Source organism: Alosa pseudoharengus, unplaced genomic scaffold, assembly GCF_046254945.1.
Source record: "Alosa pseudoharengus isolate Yale_2024_CS ecotype anadromous, Long Island Sound unplaced genomic scaffold, YU_APseudo_1.1 YU_APseudo_1.1_scf_22, whole genome shotgun sequence".
Classification (NCBI taxonomy): Eukaryota; Metazoa; Chordata; class Actinopteri; order Clupeiformes; family Clupeidae; genus Alosa; species Alosa pseudoharengus.
This window is the reverse complement of record NW_027468680.1, coordinates 2,306,792-2,321,775: the sequence shown is the minus strand read 5'-3', so window position 1 is coordinate 2,321,775 and position 14,984 is coordinate 2,306,792. Positions and strand designations below refer to the sequence as shown.

The following is a 14,984-nucleotide window of genomic DNA, read 5'->3' as shown; positions in this document are numbered from 1 at the left end:
TCTCAACTCTCAGGTACACACACACTCACTCACACACACACACTCTCAACTCTCAGGTACACACACACACACACTCTCAACTCTCAGGTACACACACACACACACACTCTCAACTCTCAGGTACACACACACACACACACACACACTCTCAGGTACACACTCTATGATGTATCACCTGAAAACGCGACACCCTCAAGCCTCTTCGGGTGAGAAAGGTAGCCAAAGCTAACCTACCGTGTCATCTATGCTAGCTGTTAGAAAATGTGACAAACAGAGACTATCATCCAAAAGATACGCGGAGTGACTGAAAAATATATGCTGCCCCTTGACTTTGTAAGCGGTGAGGGCTTTCTAGAGCTTATGCAATTAATTAAAGGAAAGAGTTGTTCTGTCCGTTATTAGAAGGCACACAGTGCGTCTTTTATGCATTCTGAAGGTTTTATCCATTAGTTTTATCGAGTCTTTTAGGCAACATTCCGCATAAGATGGGCTTAGATTTGGAAATACATTACATCTACATATCAGGAAGGATCATCAATGGTAACAGATAAGGTGATGATGATCATCATCTGTCTTTATTAGCTCAAACTCAAGTGGCGCCGGGGCAGTGTGTGTTTGAGCGGGAGGCAGAGAGATGCGGCAGAGTTGCCAAATGGCTGTTATTTCAAATAGCGCAGCATATTCTAAACTAATCAGTTAACCCGTTTCAACCGGCTAATGAGGCTCGGTGGTCGGTCAAGAACATTTTTAGTTTTCGCCATCCCTACTGTGTGTGTGTGTGTGTGTGTGTTCTTAGGTTGTACTGTGGGGAGCAGGGCCATGGCACTCTGTCTGAGGAGGGACTTCACATCCTCCAGCAGTCTCAACATCTCCTCAGAGGCATTCTCTCTCTCACAGGGTACGTTTGTGTGTGTGCAGCACTATGGTATGTGTGTGTGCGTGTGTGTGGCACTGTGTGTGTGTGTGTGTGTGTCTATAAAGGCTGCGTTGCAGAGTGTCTGCTGACCAGTGTGTGTGTGTGTGTGTGTGTGTGTGTGTGTCTATAAAGGCTGCGTTGCAGAGTGTCTGCTGACCAGTGTCCGAACCACACGGAGCAGAAGCATGATGAGGAGAGAGTAGAGCTCACGTTCAGCGGGGACTCCGTCCAGGAGAGAGACATTCATATCATGCATGAACTGTTAGATTATCACGACCATTTCTGGTAATAATGTCAAGGAGAAGTTCATCTTTTGTCTTTAGTGGACAGGGCAGTGAACACTTATCTCCAAAGAATTCCGAGATCAGTGGCAGTGAAGAGTGGACAGGAAGTGTGAGAGAGAGATGGGGAGTGGGTTCAGGAAATGACCTCAAGCTGGACTTGAACCTGGGTCCCCATGGGCACTTGGCCGTTATGTGGTGACTCTGTTCTGTATATTGGATGTGTTGTATGTTAAATGTTATCTCTCTGATAATCAAGCTATGACATTCCTCATTGTACTGTATCAATAAAAGGCAAAAGCCTCCAAAAATATACTTTAAAAAGTTCTCTGATATTTAAACTATGTTTTTTTCCCAAAGGTAAACACTATTTATAAATCTGCACAAATGTCCTTCGAAACTCAGTTATTCCTTTTCCTGTCTTTCACTTGGATTTGAATCTGCTCAGATCTATTTAGCGGAATGCACATGAAAGTCTGAGTCGATGAGGGGGGATGTTGAGATTGAGCCCTTACTGGCTCATTCCTGGTAAAGCAACAAGCCCATCAGCCTATTAGGTGTGAGCTTTAGTGTTGGGATCTGTCTCCCCCTTGTGGCCGTATGGCAATATGGCATTCTGGAACTCTGAGGTAGGATGAACCCCATACATTTCAGATCCACTCATCTGTCCAGGCCTTTATTCACACATATTCATCTGTTGATTTTTCGTAATACATCTGTGACTGACAGGTACTTAAATGCTGTATGTTGACTATGGACCCTGTGCTTGTAGACCTCAAACACCTGACTACACATATTTTGAGTGTAATTACAGATGAATATACACATGTATTTAACTGTTCCAATATCAAATTGTATATCTAAAATATGTGAATGCCTGTAAAACTGTTTTGCATAATAATAGGCATCAAATAAATAAAAAAATATATTTAATAATTCTTTCTTTATTGCTGAATTAAAATCGAATGTGGATAGTGAACATAACCATTGGTTAGAGCTCATAGAGATGAGAGCACAATCAGCATCAACTAAAGCAGCACAATCAGCATCAACTAAAGCAGCACAATCAGCATCAACTAAAGCAGCACAATCAACATCAACTAAAGCAGCACAATTAGCATCAACTAAAGCAGCACAATCAGCATCAACTAAAGCAGCACAATCAAATCAACTAAAGCAGCACAATTAGCATCAACTAAAGCAGCTGATTCATCAATTAGCATCAACTAAAGCAGCACAATCAGTATCAACTAAAGCAGCACAGTCAGTATCAACGGAAGCAGCACCAATAGCTCGTTGAATAACATACATCACTTCCAATGTTACACTATTGCTGGAAAGGGCGCGCCTGTGTGCATGCGTTAGTCTAAGGGCCCGTCCCATTTCTCCCCCCTTAAAATTTCCACTTGGTTTTGATTGCCCTCAACATTGAAGCCCCCTCGACAAGGAACGTGGAGGTGAAGATCTTTCCCTATGAATTGGGACACCACTATATGCAAATTAGCGTAGCGAACGTGCTCACCTACGTCACGCGCAGCGCCGACGTGTCTACCGGTAGTAGCCTGCTACTATTTTCATTCAGGAACATGCCCGTTCCAGCGGTCATTGTTGTGTGGGCTGTGCTGGTTTATCTACGTCTGGTTAATCAACAAAGATATTCGTGTGAACCCCAGAACACACACCTTAAATATTGACGAAACATTAGTGTTCAAAACTCAACAGTCCATCCGATGTGAATCAAACTAACATATTCCAACATATTTCGAAAATTTAATATGCTTATTTGCGAAAATATATGAAAAATGTGGCCGGCTTGCTGAGCTTGCACGGTATCCTGGGTAATTTCATCTCCCACTTCGTTTTAAGCCTGCATCGGTCCTGGCTATATTTTGAGGGTTGATTTTAAGGGAAAAATAGCACTTCCCCTTGCTCCCTAAAGTAATGGGACACCCTAGCCCTACACGTGCACGCGCAAAAACGAGGGTTAGGGCAAAAATCTAGGGGTAGGGGAGGTATTGGGACGGGCCCTAAATGTTCCCGTCAGTTCCTGTGTTCGTGCGTTAGTCTAAACGTTCCCGCCAGTTCCCGAAATTGGATGCAGCAATGGAGTGAGAGAACTATTGTGTGTAATGTGTGACAGTGCTAAGAAAACCACACACAGATAAATGTGCAGATGATTTGCTATTCCCTTTACCCTATTGATGAATTGATACATGCCCAATAGCGTGCCCTTTACCCTATTGATGAATTGATACATGCCCAATAGTGTATAGCTATTTATTCTAGTGAAAGTTTTGGAATTGTTAGAAAGTGTTTTATGTGTTTACATAACACAAGGTATCAGGGCTCTCAAGTTTTGAAGTTTGCAAGGAGTGAGACTTTGTTTCTCAGGGGGGAGGGGGCGTGACATTGGCACAGTGCCACGCCCCCCCCACCCCCCTGATTGAAGTACATGAAAGTCCTACGTCCAAAGATTAACAATCTTTGCTACGTCTGCTTGAACTACTCGTGGCACCACGCCCCCTCCCCCCGATCAACAGACCCACCCTCCCCATGTCCCATCGACCCAGCTTCATGAGAGAGCACAAATTCTATTATTTCAAACACACTCTTGAACAGTGGTGGTTCTGTCCGTGTGTGTGTGTGTGTGTGTGTGTTTATAAGTGATGTGTGTTGTAAGTGTTTGTGGCAGATTTTGATGCCTTGATTACTGATACTGGGGGCTCCCATTTAAAGCACTGTGGTTCAATGTCAGCCATTTTCACAGTCATGAGGCCATCCTTAAAAATATTCTTGTTTGCAGTAACAGCCAAAAAAATAAAAAAAATGGGTCGGTAGGTAGGTCAATTTTTTTTTTTTTTCAAGATTCAAAGTAAAAAAAAAGTACAATTTTGGTCATGGTGATTACGTAGGTATGAATTTAAACAAATGTGCATATTGTGACGTAACTGACTGAGTCCTCAACCCGTGCCTTCAGGCGCATCACTGCAAACCTCAATCTGATGCAGGTTATGTAGACCAGCCTTTCTCAAACTTCTTTGACCTGAGGCCCAGTCATGGCAGACTTTGGGGTCATCTACACGTACCCAACCCCACTCCCTCCCAATCAAATTGTCATTATCATTATCACAATCATTATTATGCCTATTGTTATACATGCACTTTCACTTAAATGTTTTGTGACATGCACATCAGAGGACTGCTTTACTAATGTAAGATATAATTAGTTTCATTGCTTTTGCATGGTTGCATGATGCTTGCATAAGAATAGAAATACTTCTCAAAACAGCAACAATTATATGGGTGCTATTGTTTTGGGATGTTTCCCTCATGCAAGCATCATACATTGGTAGGAAATGGAGAAAAAAATACATGTTTTTTACTGTAATGAAGTTTAATTTGAATGCCTGAATGTAAGGATTCAGGAAACACAATACCAGATTTTTTGGCGAGCAGGCGTAAATCACTGATCTGTTGATCTTTAACAGATAGAAAGAAGGCTACAATAGCTTTTGGCCACGTTATATTCAAATTTGACTATACAATACTCAGTGCTATACAGTGTATTATACAGTCTCTGCTCTGTTTCTATATGGAAGTTCCAAAAATCAACGTTGTTCTATTAAGTGTTGACAATTAAATAGCATTCAACAGGTTGAAGCTGAGCTTTGATACCAATGTTATCGATTAGTTTCAGTTTCTCTCGCGCAGACGCCTGCATTGAATGAACGCTCATACCACCACTTTATTGCATGGCTCCATGTTTAATGACATCGATAGCAGAAACGTTTGTTTTCTTTTTTGTCGGTCCGCGGTATCTTGATCAACTGCGCAGCAAATTATCAGACGAAGCACCGGGCCTAATTTCACTCCACGACTCCGCGGACCAGCAGTCTCCACGTTGCGGACCCACATCAAAACAAAACTATTTCCTGATTGGTTGAGAAATCCTATTTTCTGATTGGCCGATAGGTTAGTAACTGAACAGCAGCCCCCCTACCTGAATGAGCGCACAAACAGCAACGTTGTGTGACACGTTTGTAAAATATAGCCCTTAGAAATTTCTGTGCGGGCAAGTTAATAATGTCTCGGAGTGAGAAATGCCATGTGTGGCGTGTCAGCGTGTGAAGTCATTGAAATGCGTGTGTCCCACGCTCAATGCGTGAGACTTGAGATGTCTGAGGTATAAAGGCACAAAGCACTATGAAGTATACTCCCATATTAAACATATGATCAGTTATTGCATAGATTTCATAATGGCTGGGATGACTGGAGAGGTGAAATGGTGTCTGGTCGTAAGTCATCGTGGTATTTCATGGCCTGTGGTCAGGGGGCCAGCTCCATCTCTTGTAGCAAAGCTGTCCAGTTAGCGTGCTCAGGGAAGTCCACCTTAACCTGCTGTCCACTGGGGTCCACAGCTGGGGGAGAACACCAGTCACAGCATGCGTGTATTAAGGTTAACTGATTAGCTTTACAACACCAGTCACAACATGAGTGTATTAAGGCTAACTGATTAGCTTTAGAACACCAGTCACAACATGCGTGTATTAAGGCTAACTGATTAGCTTTACAGGGTTCTCAAGTCTCACGCAATGGGCGTGAGACACACGCAATTAAACACGTTCACACGCTCACACTCCACACCTTGCATTTCTCACGCAGAAATATTACTAGGGATGTCAAGGTATCTCATAATTAGTAGAGGACGCGTAGGCATACGAGAGGATGTCTCGCAGGGTTCAGAACTAGCGCACCACTCACCAGCCAAATCAAAACTATAATAAATAGCCACCATCCATCAAAAAGTGTTTGTTGTATCCGGGTAAAATTCCAAAATAGGACATCCCCTCCCTGCAACCACGTTATGTTTGTGCGCTTATGTGGGGTTACACGTTTAAAATGTCAAAACTGCACCAAAATTATTTTTATTCAGAAATTCAACTGTTTGTCATTTTGGTAAATGTGGATGGCTTAAGTGATCCCACTAGCTTAGAGCCACTCACTTCAAAGCATCTGCTTACTATGAAGTCCTCTATCCCACTTACCCCACCCGGCAGATTTGAAAAGGAAGATCTCTATATAAGAAAACGATGGAGGCAGGTTCAATATATGGTCGAGAAGTGTCTGCTAAATGTAATGTAATGTAATATCTGTGTGAGCAGTTTTGGTGCAGGTGGAAGAAGGAATATCTTGCTAATATCTCTCTAAGGCAACGGTGGCATTCTCCTAGGAGGAATGTGCAGGTTGGGGACATTGTAATCGTAAAGGATGATGAAGTCTCCCACAATGAATGGAAGCTGGCCAGGGTCCTGGGGGTTTGCGAGAGTGATGATGGACTAGTACGTAAGGTTGTAATACAGATGGGGGAACGAAGGTTGGGAAAAGGGGGTGAGCGTATTACCAAACCCTCCATTATTTCAACATCCCCACCAGCGTCGGCGTCAAGGGCCGGCCATAGGGGGCCAGGCCCGTCCAAACAGGCCAGTGTGCCCCCCCCCAACTGAGTTCTCTCCCTCACATAAAAAAATCTAAATATTACTATGCCTATGATTGAAATTAAATCCATAAAATCCACTGATATTGAACAATTAGCCTACTCAAAATGAAACATGACATGTGTGTCAACTATGCTACTGTTGATTGTGTGTGCAAACTGTGTGATGCAAACTGTGCGATGAAGAGGGATTCTGAACACTTGCACACCGTTGCAGTGAATGCCACCGATACGTTTACCACAGCTCCTGCAACGCTAAATGGGCATAAATCTCGATCAGTAGGGTTTTTAGACACTGCTGCATAAGAAATTCAGTAAAAGGTCTCAAGATAGATCTGGGAAGATAATGAAAAATACAAGGTTTTTCGCGTATGACCGCAGAATGACCCAGGCTGATTGCATGAGCTGTTAATCTAAATTGCAGAAACTGTAAATAAAGGGCCAAACTGACACGTCGCATTTCCTATATTTTCCAATATTGTCCAGTGCTAATGATAAACTCGAGCAACGGAGACGCAGTGCTTTGGATCATGTAGGCTAGGCCTACTTTAAGGGGAGATTGGAATCGCCCTTTAGTGGGCGCAACACAGCACTGGTCTTAACCTGCTTTATCCAGAGGGAGACATTGGAAGCAGTGACAAACAGCCTATCATGGACCTGGCTGGGAAACGCGACAGTTGTGGAGTCGGCATTCGTAGCTTGTCACTGCAAGTACTTCTCCAAACTCAAAAACAGTAGACTAAAAGTGGCAGTAAAAGTGGCCACAGACAAGCACAGACATACACACAGATACATGGCTGGCAAAAGAAGATATATTTGTAAACATATAAAATATGTAGGTAGCACAAAAATAGACACTGTTTATGACAAACAGCCCAGTGATTTAAAGCAGTGTTTCTCAAACTTTTTCAGACCAAGGACCACTTAATCAATAAAAAAAGCCTCACGGACCACCTAGCTAAAAATAAATAAATAAATTAGACCTACTTCAATAGTAAATTACACAATAGGCCTACTCACTGAACCACTTTGATTGTATTATTGTGTCAGAGAATTCATATGATTTAAACTGGCATGGCTTACATAGGCAGTGTTGCAGAAATGTTTGGATTTACATACAAGTTGGTTCAATATTGCAAACAACTCATCTATATTATATTTTACCACGTCTGCTCGCGGACCACTTGGGCTAGCTTGCGGACCACCAGTGGTCCCCGGACCACACTTTGAGAAACACTGATTTAAAGGACGGTGGAGCCACCTACTGGTCAAAATTAATTTGGCAGCAGCACACCCACAGGTTTTGGTCACAAAAGTGCTTTTTACGCAGATAACATTCTGGCGGAGTCCTTGGTCATGTGACTCCATTGGAGTTCCTTTTTCAGCAATAGTTCTTTGTGTTCTGCTCACACCAGCGTGGTCCAGCCCTTGCACCCCCCCCCCCCCCCCCTCAGGCAAGCCCCAGGGTCTGGGCCAGTGCGGGGTCCTTGTCCCTCAGGTGTGTGATCATGGTCTCGCTGGCGCGGCGGCCCTTCTTGCGCACGGTGTCGATGAGGCAGCGGGCGCGGTCAGCTCGGGCCGACTGCTCCTCCAGCACAGACTCCGCCTCCTCAGAGTTCAGCACGCGCGCCGTCTGGAGTTCGTCCAGCAGCTGCTTCAGCAGGGGCAGACTCGCCTTCTCCACGAACCTGCTGCGGACCGCACCCAGCGCCACCGCTGAGGAGACACGGAGACACACACACAGTCATTTTAATGTCGATGTAATGCTCTTACACACTAGAATACATTGCTGCTTCAATCCGGTCACCATTTCATGCATTGCACGGTCTTGCTGTGCGTGCAATACAATGTAACGATTTGTTTTCCAGCCGGTTTGCTAAAGAGGCTACATGTAGCACAACCGTTTCGGAGAGTGGGTGCGCACATCCAAAGTAAAGTTTTCTGCAGGTGCCAGACAATAGTGTCAGACAGTAGAAAAAGTGTGGTCTGCACACTGCAACTGCTCCAAAATATAAACTTTATTAATTCAGGCCTGACGAAGATCCAGGGAGATCGAAACGTTGCTTTTAAATTAAGTAATTAGTTATAGTTACTCACTACTTGTTCCAAAAAGTAACTGAGTTAGTCCCCAGTATGAGTCCCCAAAATGTATGAGTCCCCAGTATGAGTCCCCAGTGCATTTGTAGGTCTAGTGACGCCCATTTCAGCCATTTGGTTTGTTCAGCAGTGTTTACCTGCATCCAGTGAGGAAGCCACAGGGGCCGGAGTCTCAGGTCCTGCTGAGGATAACACAGACAGTTCACAATTTAAAAAAAAGTTTTTAAGATCTTAATCTGTGAGTCTGTGTGTGTGTGGTGTGTGTGTGTGTGTGTATATGTTTGAGAATTTAAGAATCCTTTGTTTTTACACTCTGTACTATGTGCGACTAACCTGTTTCTCCGTTCTGACTCACCTTTCACCTCTTTATTTTGTATTAGTTTGTCCATTTTCTCGTGGAGCAAGTCGATCTTGTCCTCCGCCCTGTTGACGACGTTGTGCATGGACTGCACCTGGCCCCTCTGCTCCACCTGCAGAGACAACGAGAGCAGCTGGCGCAGGTCTTCGAGACGCTTGAACACCCCCTGGAACTCTTCCTCCATGGCCTTGGCCTTGAAAAACTTGGTCAGGCTGCCGGTGCTGCCGTACTTGCATACCAGCTGCTCCGCATCCTCGAAGCACGTCCCGAGCTCGGCCAATCGCGTGTCCAGGTCCAGAGGCCGGCGGCTGGGGTCCTGCCCCTGCAAACTCCGCAGGACGTCCTTCAGGGAGGCCACAAACCCGCCCAGGCGGCCGCACTGGTCCTTGTTGTCCTGCACCTTCTGACACTGCGAGTACAGCCTCTCTGCCACGTCCAGCAAGGTCGAGATGATGTCCATGGTGACTGTGGGAGAGGGAGACCCATAAAGGCCATGTTCAAGCTCAACTACAACATCAACTCAACTCCACCTCATCCACACCACACCCACCTTAAAGGAGATTTGTAAAATTCTTTACATTACAATTGAGACAGCACTCTTCCAATGACTTGCATTGTATTTAGTACAGCACCACACATGGTGCACAGTGGTATTACAAGAGTGCAGGCACGGCCCTATATTACAAGAGAGCTGGCCCGGGGCTAGCTGGCTTGCATGCTAATCTTACGTAGTGATACCTGCTACCGCAGAGCAGACGTGTTTAGCTTGCATGCTAACCTTAGTGATATCTGGATAACACAGAGCAGACGTGTTTAGCGTGCATGCTAACCTTAGTGATATATGGATAACACAGAGCAGACGTGTTTAGCTTGAATGCTAACCTTAGTGATATCTGGATAACACAGAGCAGACGTGTTTAGCGTGCATGCTAACCTTAGTGATATATGGATAACACAGAGCAGACGTGTTTAGCTTGAATGCTAACCTTAGTGATATCTGGTAACACAGAGCAAACGTGTTTAGCTTGCATGATAACCTTAGTGATATCTGGTAACACAGAGCAGACGTGTTTAGCTTGCATGCTAACCTTAGTGATATCTGGTAACACAGAGCAAACGTGTTTAGCTTGCATGCTAATCTCAGTCGATATCTGGGTAACACAGAGCTGATGTGTGTAGATAGATATTTTGACAAAACTTATAGCTCCTCTGACAACAACAACAACAACAACAACAAAGACATGCTTAGGGATACTGAGAGAAATCTGGCTTCCTTCATTCTCAAATGTGTGACTGTCCATGCGTGTGGAGATGTGTCACTGTGTCCATGCGTTCGGAGAAGTGTGATGTGACTCATCAGCACGTATACCTCCACCCCCAGCTCCACTTGAAGTCCCATGTACTCAGTGACACATCTGAGTCTCATGTCTGTTAGCATTCCTGGTCTCTCGGCTGTTGTCTGTTAGTGTGTCTGGTCCCTGGTGTGTTAGTGTGCCTGGTGTGTTAGTGTGCCTGGTGTGTCTGGTCCCTGGTGTGTTAGTGTCCCTGGTGTGTTAGTGTCCCTGGTGTGTTAGTGTGCCTGGTGTGTTAGTGTGCCTGGTGTGTCTGGTGTCTGGTGTGTTAGTGTGCCTGGTGTGTCTGGTCCCTGGTGTGTTAGTGTGCCTGGTGTGTTAGTGTGCCTGTTGTGTTAGTGTGCCTGGTGTGTTAGTGTGCCTGGTGTGTCTGGTGTCTGGTGTGTTAGTGTGCCTGGTGTGTCTGGTCCCTGGTGTGTTAGTGTGCCTGGTGTGTTAGTGTGCCTAGTGTGTTAGTGTGCCTGGTGTGTTAGTGTGCCTGGTGTGTCTGGTGTCTGGTGTGTTAGTGTGCCTGGTGTGTTAGTGTGCCTGGTGTGTCTGGTGTCTGGTGTGTTAGTGTGCCTGGTGTGTTAGTGTGCCTGGTGTGTTAGTGTGCCTAGTGTGTTAGTGTGCCTGGTGTGTTAGTGTGCCTGGTGTGTTAGTGTGCCTGGTGTGTCTGGTGTGTTAGTGTGCCTGGTGTGTTAGTGTGCATAGTGTGTTAGTGTGCCTGGTGTGTTAGTGTGCCTGGTGTGTCTGGTCCCTGGTGTGTTAGTGTGCCTGGTGTGTGTTAGTGTGCCTGGTGTGTTAGTGTGCCTGGTGTGTTAGTGTGCCTGGTGTGTCTGGTCCCTGGTGTGTTAGTGTGCCTGGTGTGTGTTAGTGTGCCTGGTGTGTTAGTGTGCCTGGTGTGTTAGTGTCCCTGGTGTGTTAGTGTGCCTGGTGTGTTAGTGTGCCTAGTGTGTTAGTGTGCCTGGTGTGTTAGTGTGCCTGGTGTGTTAGTGTGCCTGGTGTGTCTGGTGTCTGGTCTGATGTAAAAGTTTTGCTTTTACTGACCTCTGATTGCTCTGCCTGATAAATGTATGTATTTTGTCTATAAAGCTGCTATTTGCATTTACATTTATGACCCTACGCCCGGTTGCACTGAGTGACACCCATCATTGCGAAATGTTTTGAGAGGCTGGTCCTGTCACAACTGAAATCACGTCTGCCCAATGCACTGGACCCGTATCAATTTGCCCACCGACGCAACATATCAACAGAGGACGCCATCTCCACAGCTGCCCACTGACGCAACAGATCAACAGAGGACGCCATCTCCACGGCGCTCCACCTGCCACTCTCCCACCTGGACAGTCCCAAATATGTTAGAATGCTGTTCATTGACTTCAGTTCAGCATTCAACACTGTGATCCCCTCCAAGCTGATCTCCAAGCTCGGCCAGCTTGGCATCAGCAACTCACTCTGCAGCTGCATTATGGACTTCCTTACTAACAGACCCCAGACTGTTAAATTAGGAAGTCTCTCCTCCTCCACTATCACCCTGAACACTGACGTGCCGCTGGGCTGTGTGTTGAGCCCTCTGCTCTACTCCCTCTTCACCCACAACTGCGCCCCTGTTTATGGCTCCAGTGCCATAAACAAGTTCGCAGATGACACCAGGAGATCATTGTGGACTTCAGGAGAACCTGTACACATCACAGAAATTCTTTCTTGGTCTCTCAACTCCTCCAGTCTGGTGAAGAAGGCGCCTTCACTTTCTACAAACCCTGAAGAAAGCACACCTATGTCCTAGGATCCTAGACTTCTACCGTTGTACCAATTAGAGCATACTCACTAACTGTATCTCTGTATGGTATGGCAACTGCAACGCTGCCGATTGCCGATGGTTTTTACTTGTGCACTGTTTACCTGTTTACATTTACTCCTGCACTGTTTCACCTATGCCCTTGCATTGCTAACACCCAATATACACATTATATTTATTTTTTATATTCCGTAACCTGGCCATAAACCTGTGCAATATACTGTACATATATATTATGTGGATGTGCGTGCCTGTTGCACAAAATTAGTGCCATACAATACCAATCATCACTATGGAAACACTGGTATACAATACCAATCATCACTATGGAAACACTGGTATACGATACTAATCATCACTATGGAAACTGGTATACAATACCAATCATCACTATGGAAACACGGGTATATGATACTAATCATCACTATGGAAACACTGGTTTATGATACCAATCATCACTATGGAAACACTGGTATACGTGTAAGTTATAGAAATGCAGTATTGTTTTTTAGATTTCTGTATGTTTATGTTTATCTTTTTAATGTATGTTGCATGTCATATCTGTGTCTATTGAATGGACCTTGAGTCTGGCAGTAAAAGTTGATGATGATGATGCTAATCTACTATTAAATGTCCATTAGGCTGTATATTATAGCATTAAGCTGTATATTATAGCTGTGATGTACTATGAAGTATCCAATAGGCTACAGTAGATATTCTAGCTGTGATGTATTATGAAGTATCCAATAGGCTGTATATTATAGCTGTGATGTACTATGAAGTATCCAATAGGCTGTATATTATAGCTGTGATGTACTATGAAGTATCCAATAGGCTACAGTAGATATTCTAGCTGTGATGTACTATGAAGTATCCAATAGGCTGTATATTATAGCTGTGATGTACTATGAAGTATCCAATAGGCTGTATATTATAGCTGTGATGTACTATGAAGTATCCAATAGGCTGTATATTATAGCTGTGATGTATATGAAGTATCCAATAGGCTGTATATTATAGCTGTGATGTACTATGAAGTATCCAATAGGCTGTATATTATAGCTGTGATGTACTATGAAGTATCCAATAGGCTACATATTATAGCTGTGATGTACTATGAAGTATCCAATAAGCTGCAGTAGATATTATAGCTGTGATGTCCGTGAGCAGGGGTGGGGTCGGCCAGTAAAAGTTGATGATTACCCTGTTCTCCCCTCTTATCTGTCTGTACAGCTCATTGGGAAGGCCATGCTGTTGTCTTATATAGAAATGAAGACTTCACCCTTTTACTTTACTGGTTAATACAGTGGTTTCATTGTAATAATACTTTTAAAATCAAATGACAAAGTCAAATGACATTTATTAATGACAACACAACATTATAGTGTAACATTTTCTATGTAAGGTAAGAGTAACAGAATCAGTTAGTCCAAATCCTTACAGTTATTTCTATCTGTAAACACACACACACACAGACACACACAAACACATACACACACACACACACCCACACACACACACACACACACACACACACACACACTCACCCGATGTGTGGACTCTGTCTTTATCACCAGATGTCTGTTCTACTAAGCAGAGGTCTGCCTTTATCACCAGATGCAGCGTTGTCCGTACCGACCGTGCCCCTTCCTCCAAATCACTCGCAATCACTCACAAGAGCTCCCACCGCCATCAGAGCAGAGCTTTCCTTTACAAACTTCTTTAAAAACACCGTATTTCCTTTTTAAGAGCTGTCCGTCTGCTGTCCTGTGGGTTGATATGTATCTGAGAGAAGTTAAAGTGTGTTTGAAACGGAGAGAAGTTAAAGTGTGTTTGAAACGGAGAGAAGTTAAAGTGTGTTTGAAACGGAGAGAAGTTATAGTGTGTATGAAACTGCCGTCGAGAGTTATGAGCTCAAGAAAAGGAACATGGGGGGGGGGGGGGGGGCAGTGCCACGCATGTGTTCCAACTCCTCCCTCCTCCTCCTTCTCCCTCTTGCCTATAGCGTTGTCTTGGAAAGTCAGTTAAGCCCTTTATCTTGATTGCAAAATATATATAATATATTAAATTAAAATATATCTAAAATCTTTTAACCAATCACTCAAATCTAGAAAAGCTTACTGCATCACTGAAAAACCACATGACATCTTATGAACACTCATGGTCCCCCTTTCTGCAATATTTGCGCTGATTCCTCAGCCTATGAAAGGTACTTCTATGTCTGCTCCTTGTAATAATTGTGTACGTGTTGCTGCTCAATACAGTTAGTTAAGCTTAAGTAGCTCTGTGAACAGTTAGTTAAGCTTAAGTAGCTCTGTGAACAGGTGAACTTTGTCATGTTTGTGTGTATGTTGATTGTTGTCACTGTGTACCTTGTGTGTCATTTAAATAAAAAAAAGAAAAAGAAAAGTCAGGAAATGAGACCAAAAGAGGAGTGCCTCCAGTGCAGTATGGGAAACCTCAAAATCCTGCTCAATAAGGGCCACATCAGGGCCACATCAGAGCCAGATCAGGGCCACATCAGGGCCACATCAGGGCCAGACACAGCTGCTAAACATCTGAAAGCCTTTCCTCCTCCCCCTCTTCTAGACCAGCTGATTAAAGCCAGACATTCCAAGCACAGGAAACTCCCCCTTCCTCTCCTCCCTGCTGCCCACACACACACACACACACACACATGCTCGCACACACACACACATGCTCGCA

General features: G+C 44.3%; 2 protein-coding genes across 12 annotated transcripts in view; one reads left to right on the top strand and one right to left on the bottom strand.

The window, feature by feature from the left end:
- LOC143139620 (NACHT, LRR and PYD domains-containing protein 1 homolog) overlaps nt 1–1,512 on the top strand; it is a 33,031-nt gene extending 31,519 nt beyond the window's left edge. For 7 of the 9 annotated variants that reach the window (XM_076300218.1, XM_076300211.1, XM_076300216.1 and 4 more), the window contains 2 exons: nt 797–898; nt 1,049–1,512. In XM_076300218.1, the coding sequence (XP_076156333.1) occupies nt 797–898; nt 1,049–1,205 (259 nt within the window). In that variant the 3' untranslated portion in view covers nt 1,206–1,512. The remainder of the gene's footprint in view (nt 1–796; nt 899–1,048) is intronic. The other 2 variants (XR_012990443.1, XR_012990442.1) reach the window with 1 other exon arrangement.
- A 5,977-nt stretch (nt 1,513–7,489) lies between these two features.
- On the bottom strand, nt 7,490–14,192 carry LOC143139622 (uncharacterized). 3 transcript variants are annotated; one of them, XM_076300230.1, is made up of 4 exons: nt 13,826–14,192; nt 9,144–9,611; nt 8,926–8,970; nt 7,490–8,407 (listed from the first exon to the last, which is right to left on the bottom strand). In XM_076300230.1, the coding sequence occupies exons 2-4, from the start codon at nt 9,604–9,606 to the stop codon at nt 8,142–8,144; spliced, it is 774 nt and encodes a 257-aa protein (XP_076156345.1). In that variant the 5' UTR covers nt 9,607–9,611; nt 13,826–14,192; the 3' UTR covers nt 7,490–8,141. The 3 variants fall into 3 exon arrangements, with proteins under 3 accessions (XP_076156345.1, XP_076156347.1, XP_076156346.1); XM_076300232.1 differs by having other exon boundaries at nt 8,926–8,967; XM_076300231.1 differs by lacking the exon at nt 13,826–14,192 and having other exon boundaries at nt 9,144–10,125.
- Nucleotides 14,193–14,984: the final 792 nt, after the last annotated feature.

Coding starts and splice junctions, on each gene's coding strand:
- LOC143139622 (XM_076300230.1), bottom strand. CDS start 9,606: ATGGACATCATCTCGACCTTGCTGGACGTGGCAGAGAGGCTGTACTCG. Junction 8,971..9,143: donor ACAAAATAAAGAGGTGAAAG/GTGAGTCAGAAC, acceptor TGTTATCCTCAG/CAGGACCTGAGACTCCGGCC. Junction 8,408..8,925: donor GGCTTCCTCACTGGATGCAG/GTAAACACTGCT, acceptor GTGTCTCCTCAG/CGGTGGCGCTGGGTGCGGTC.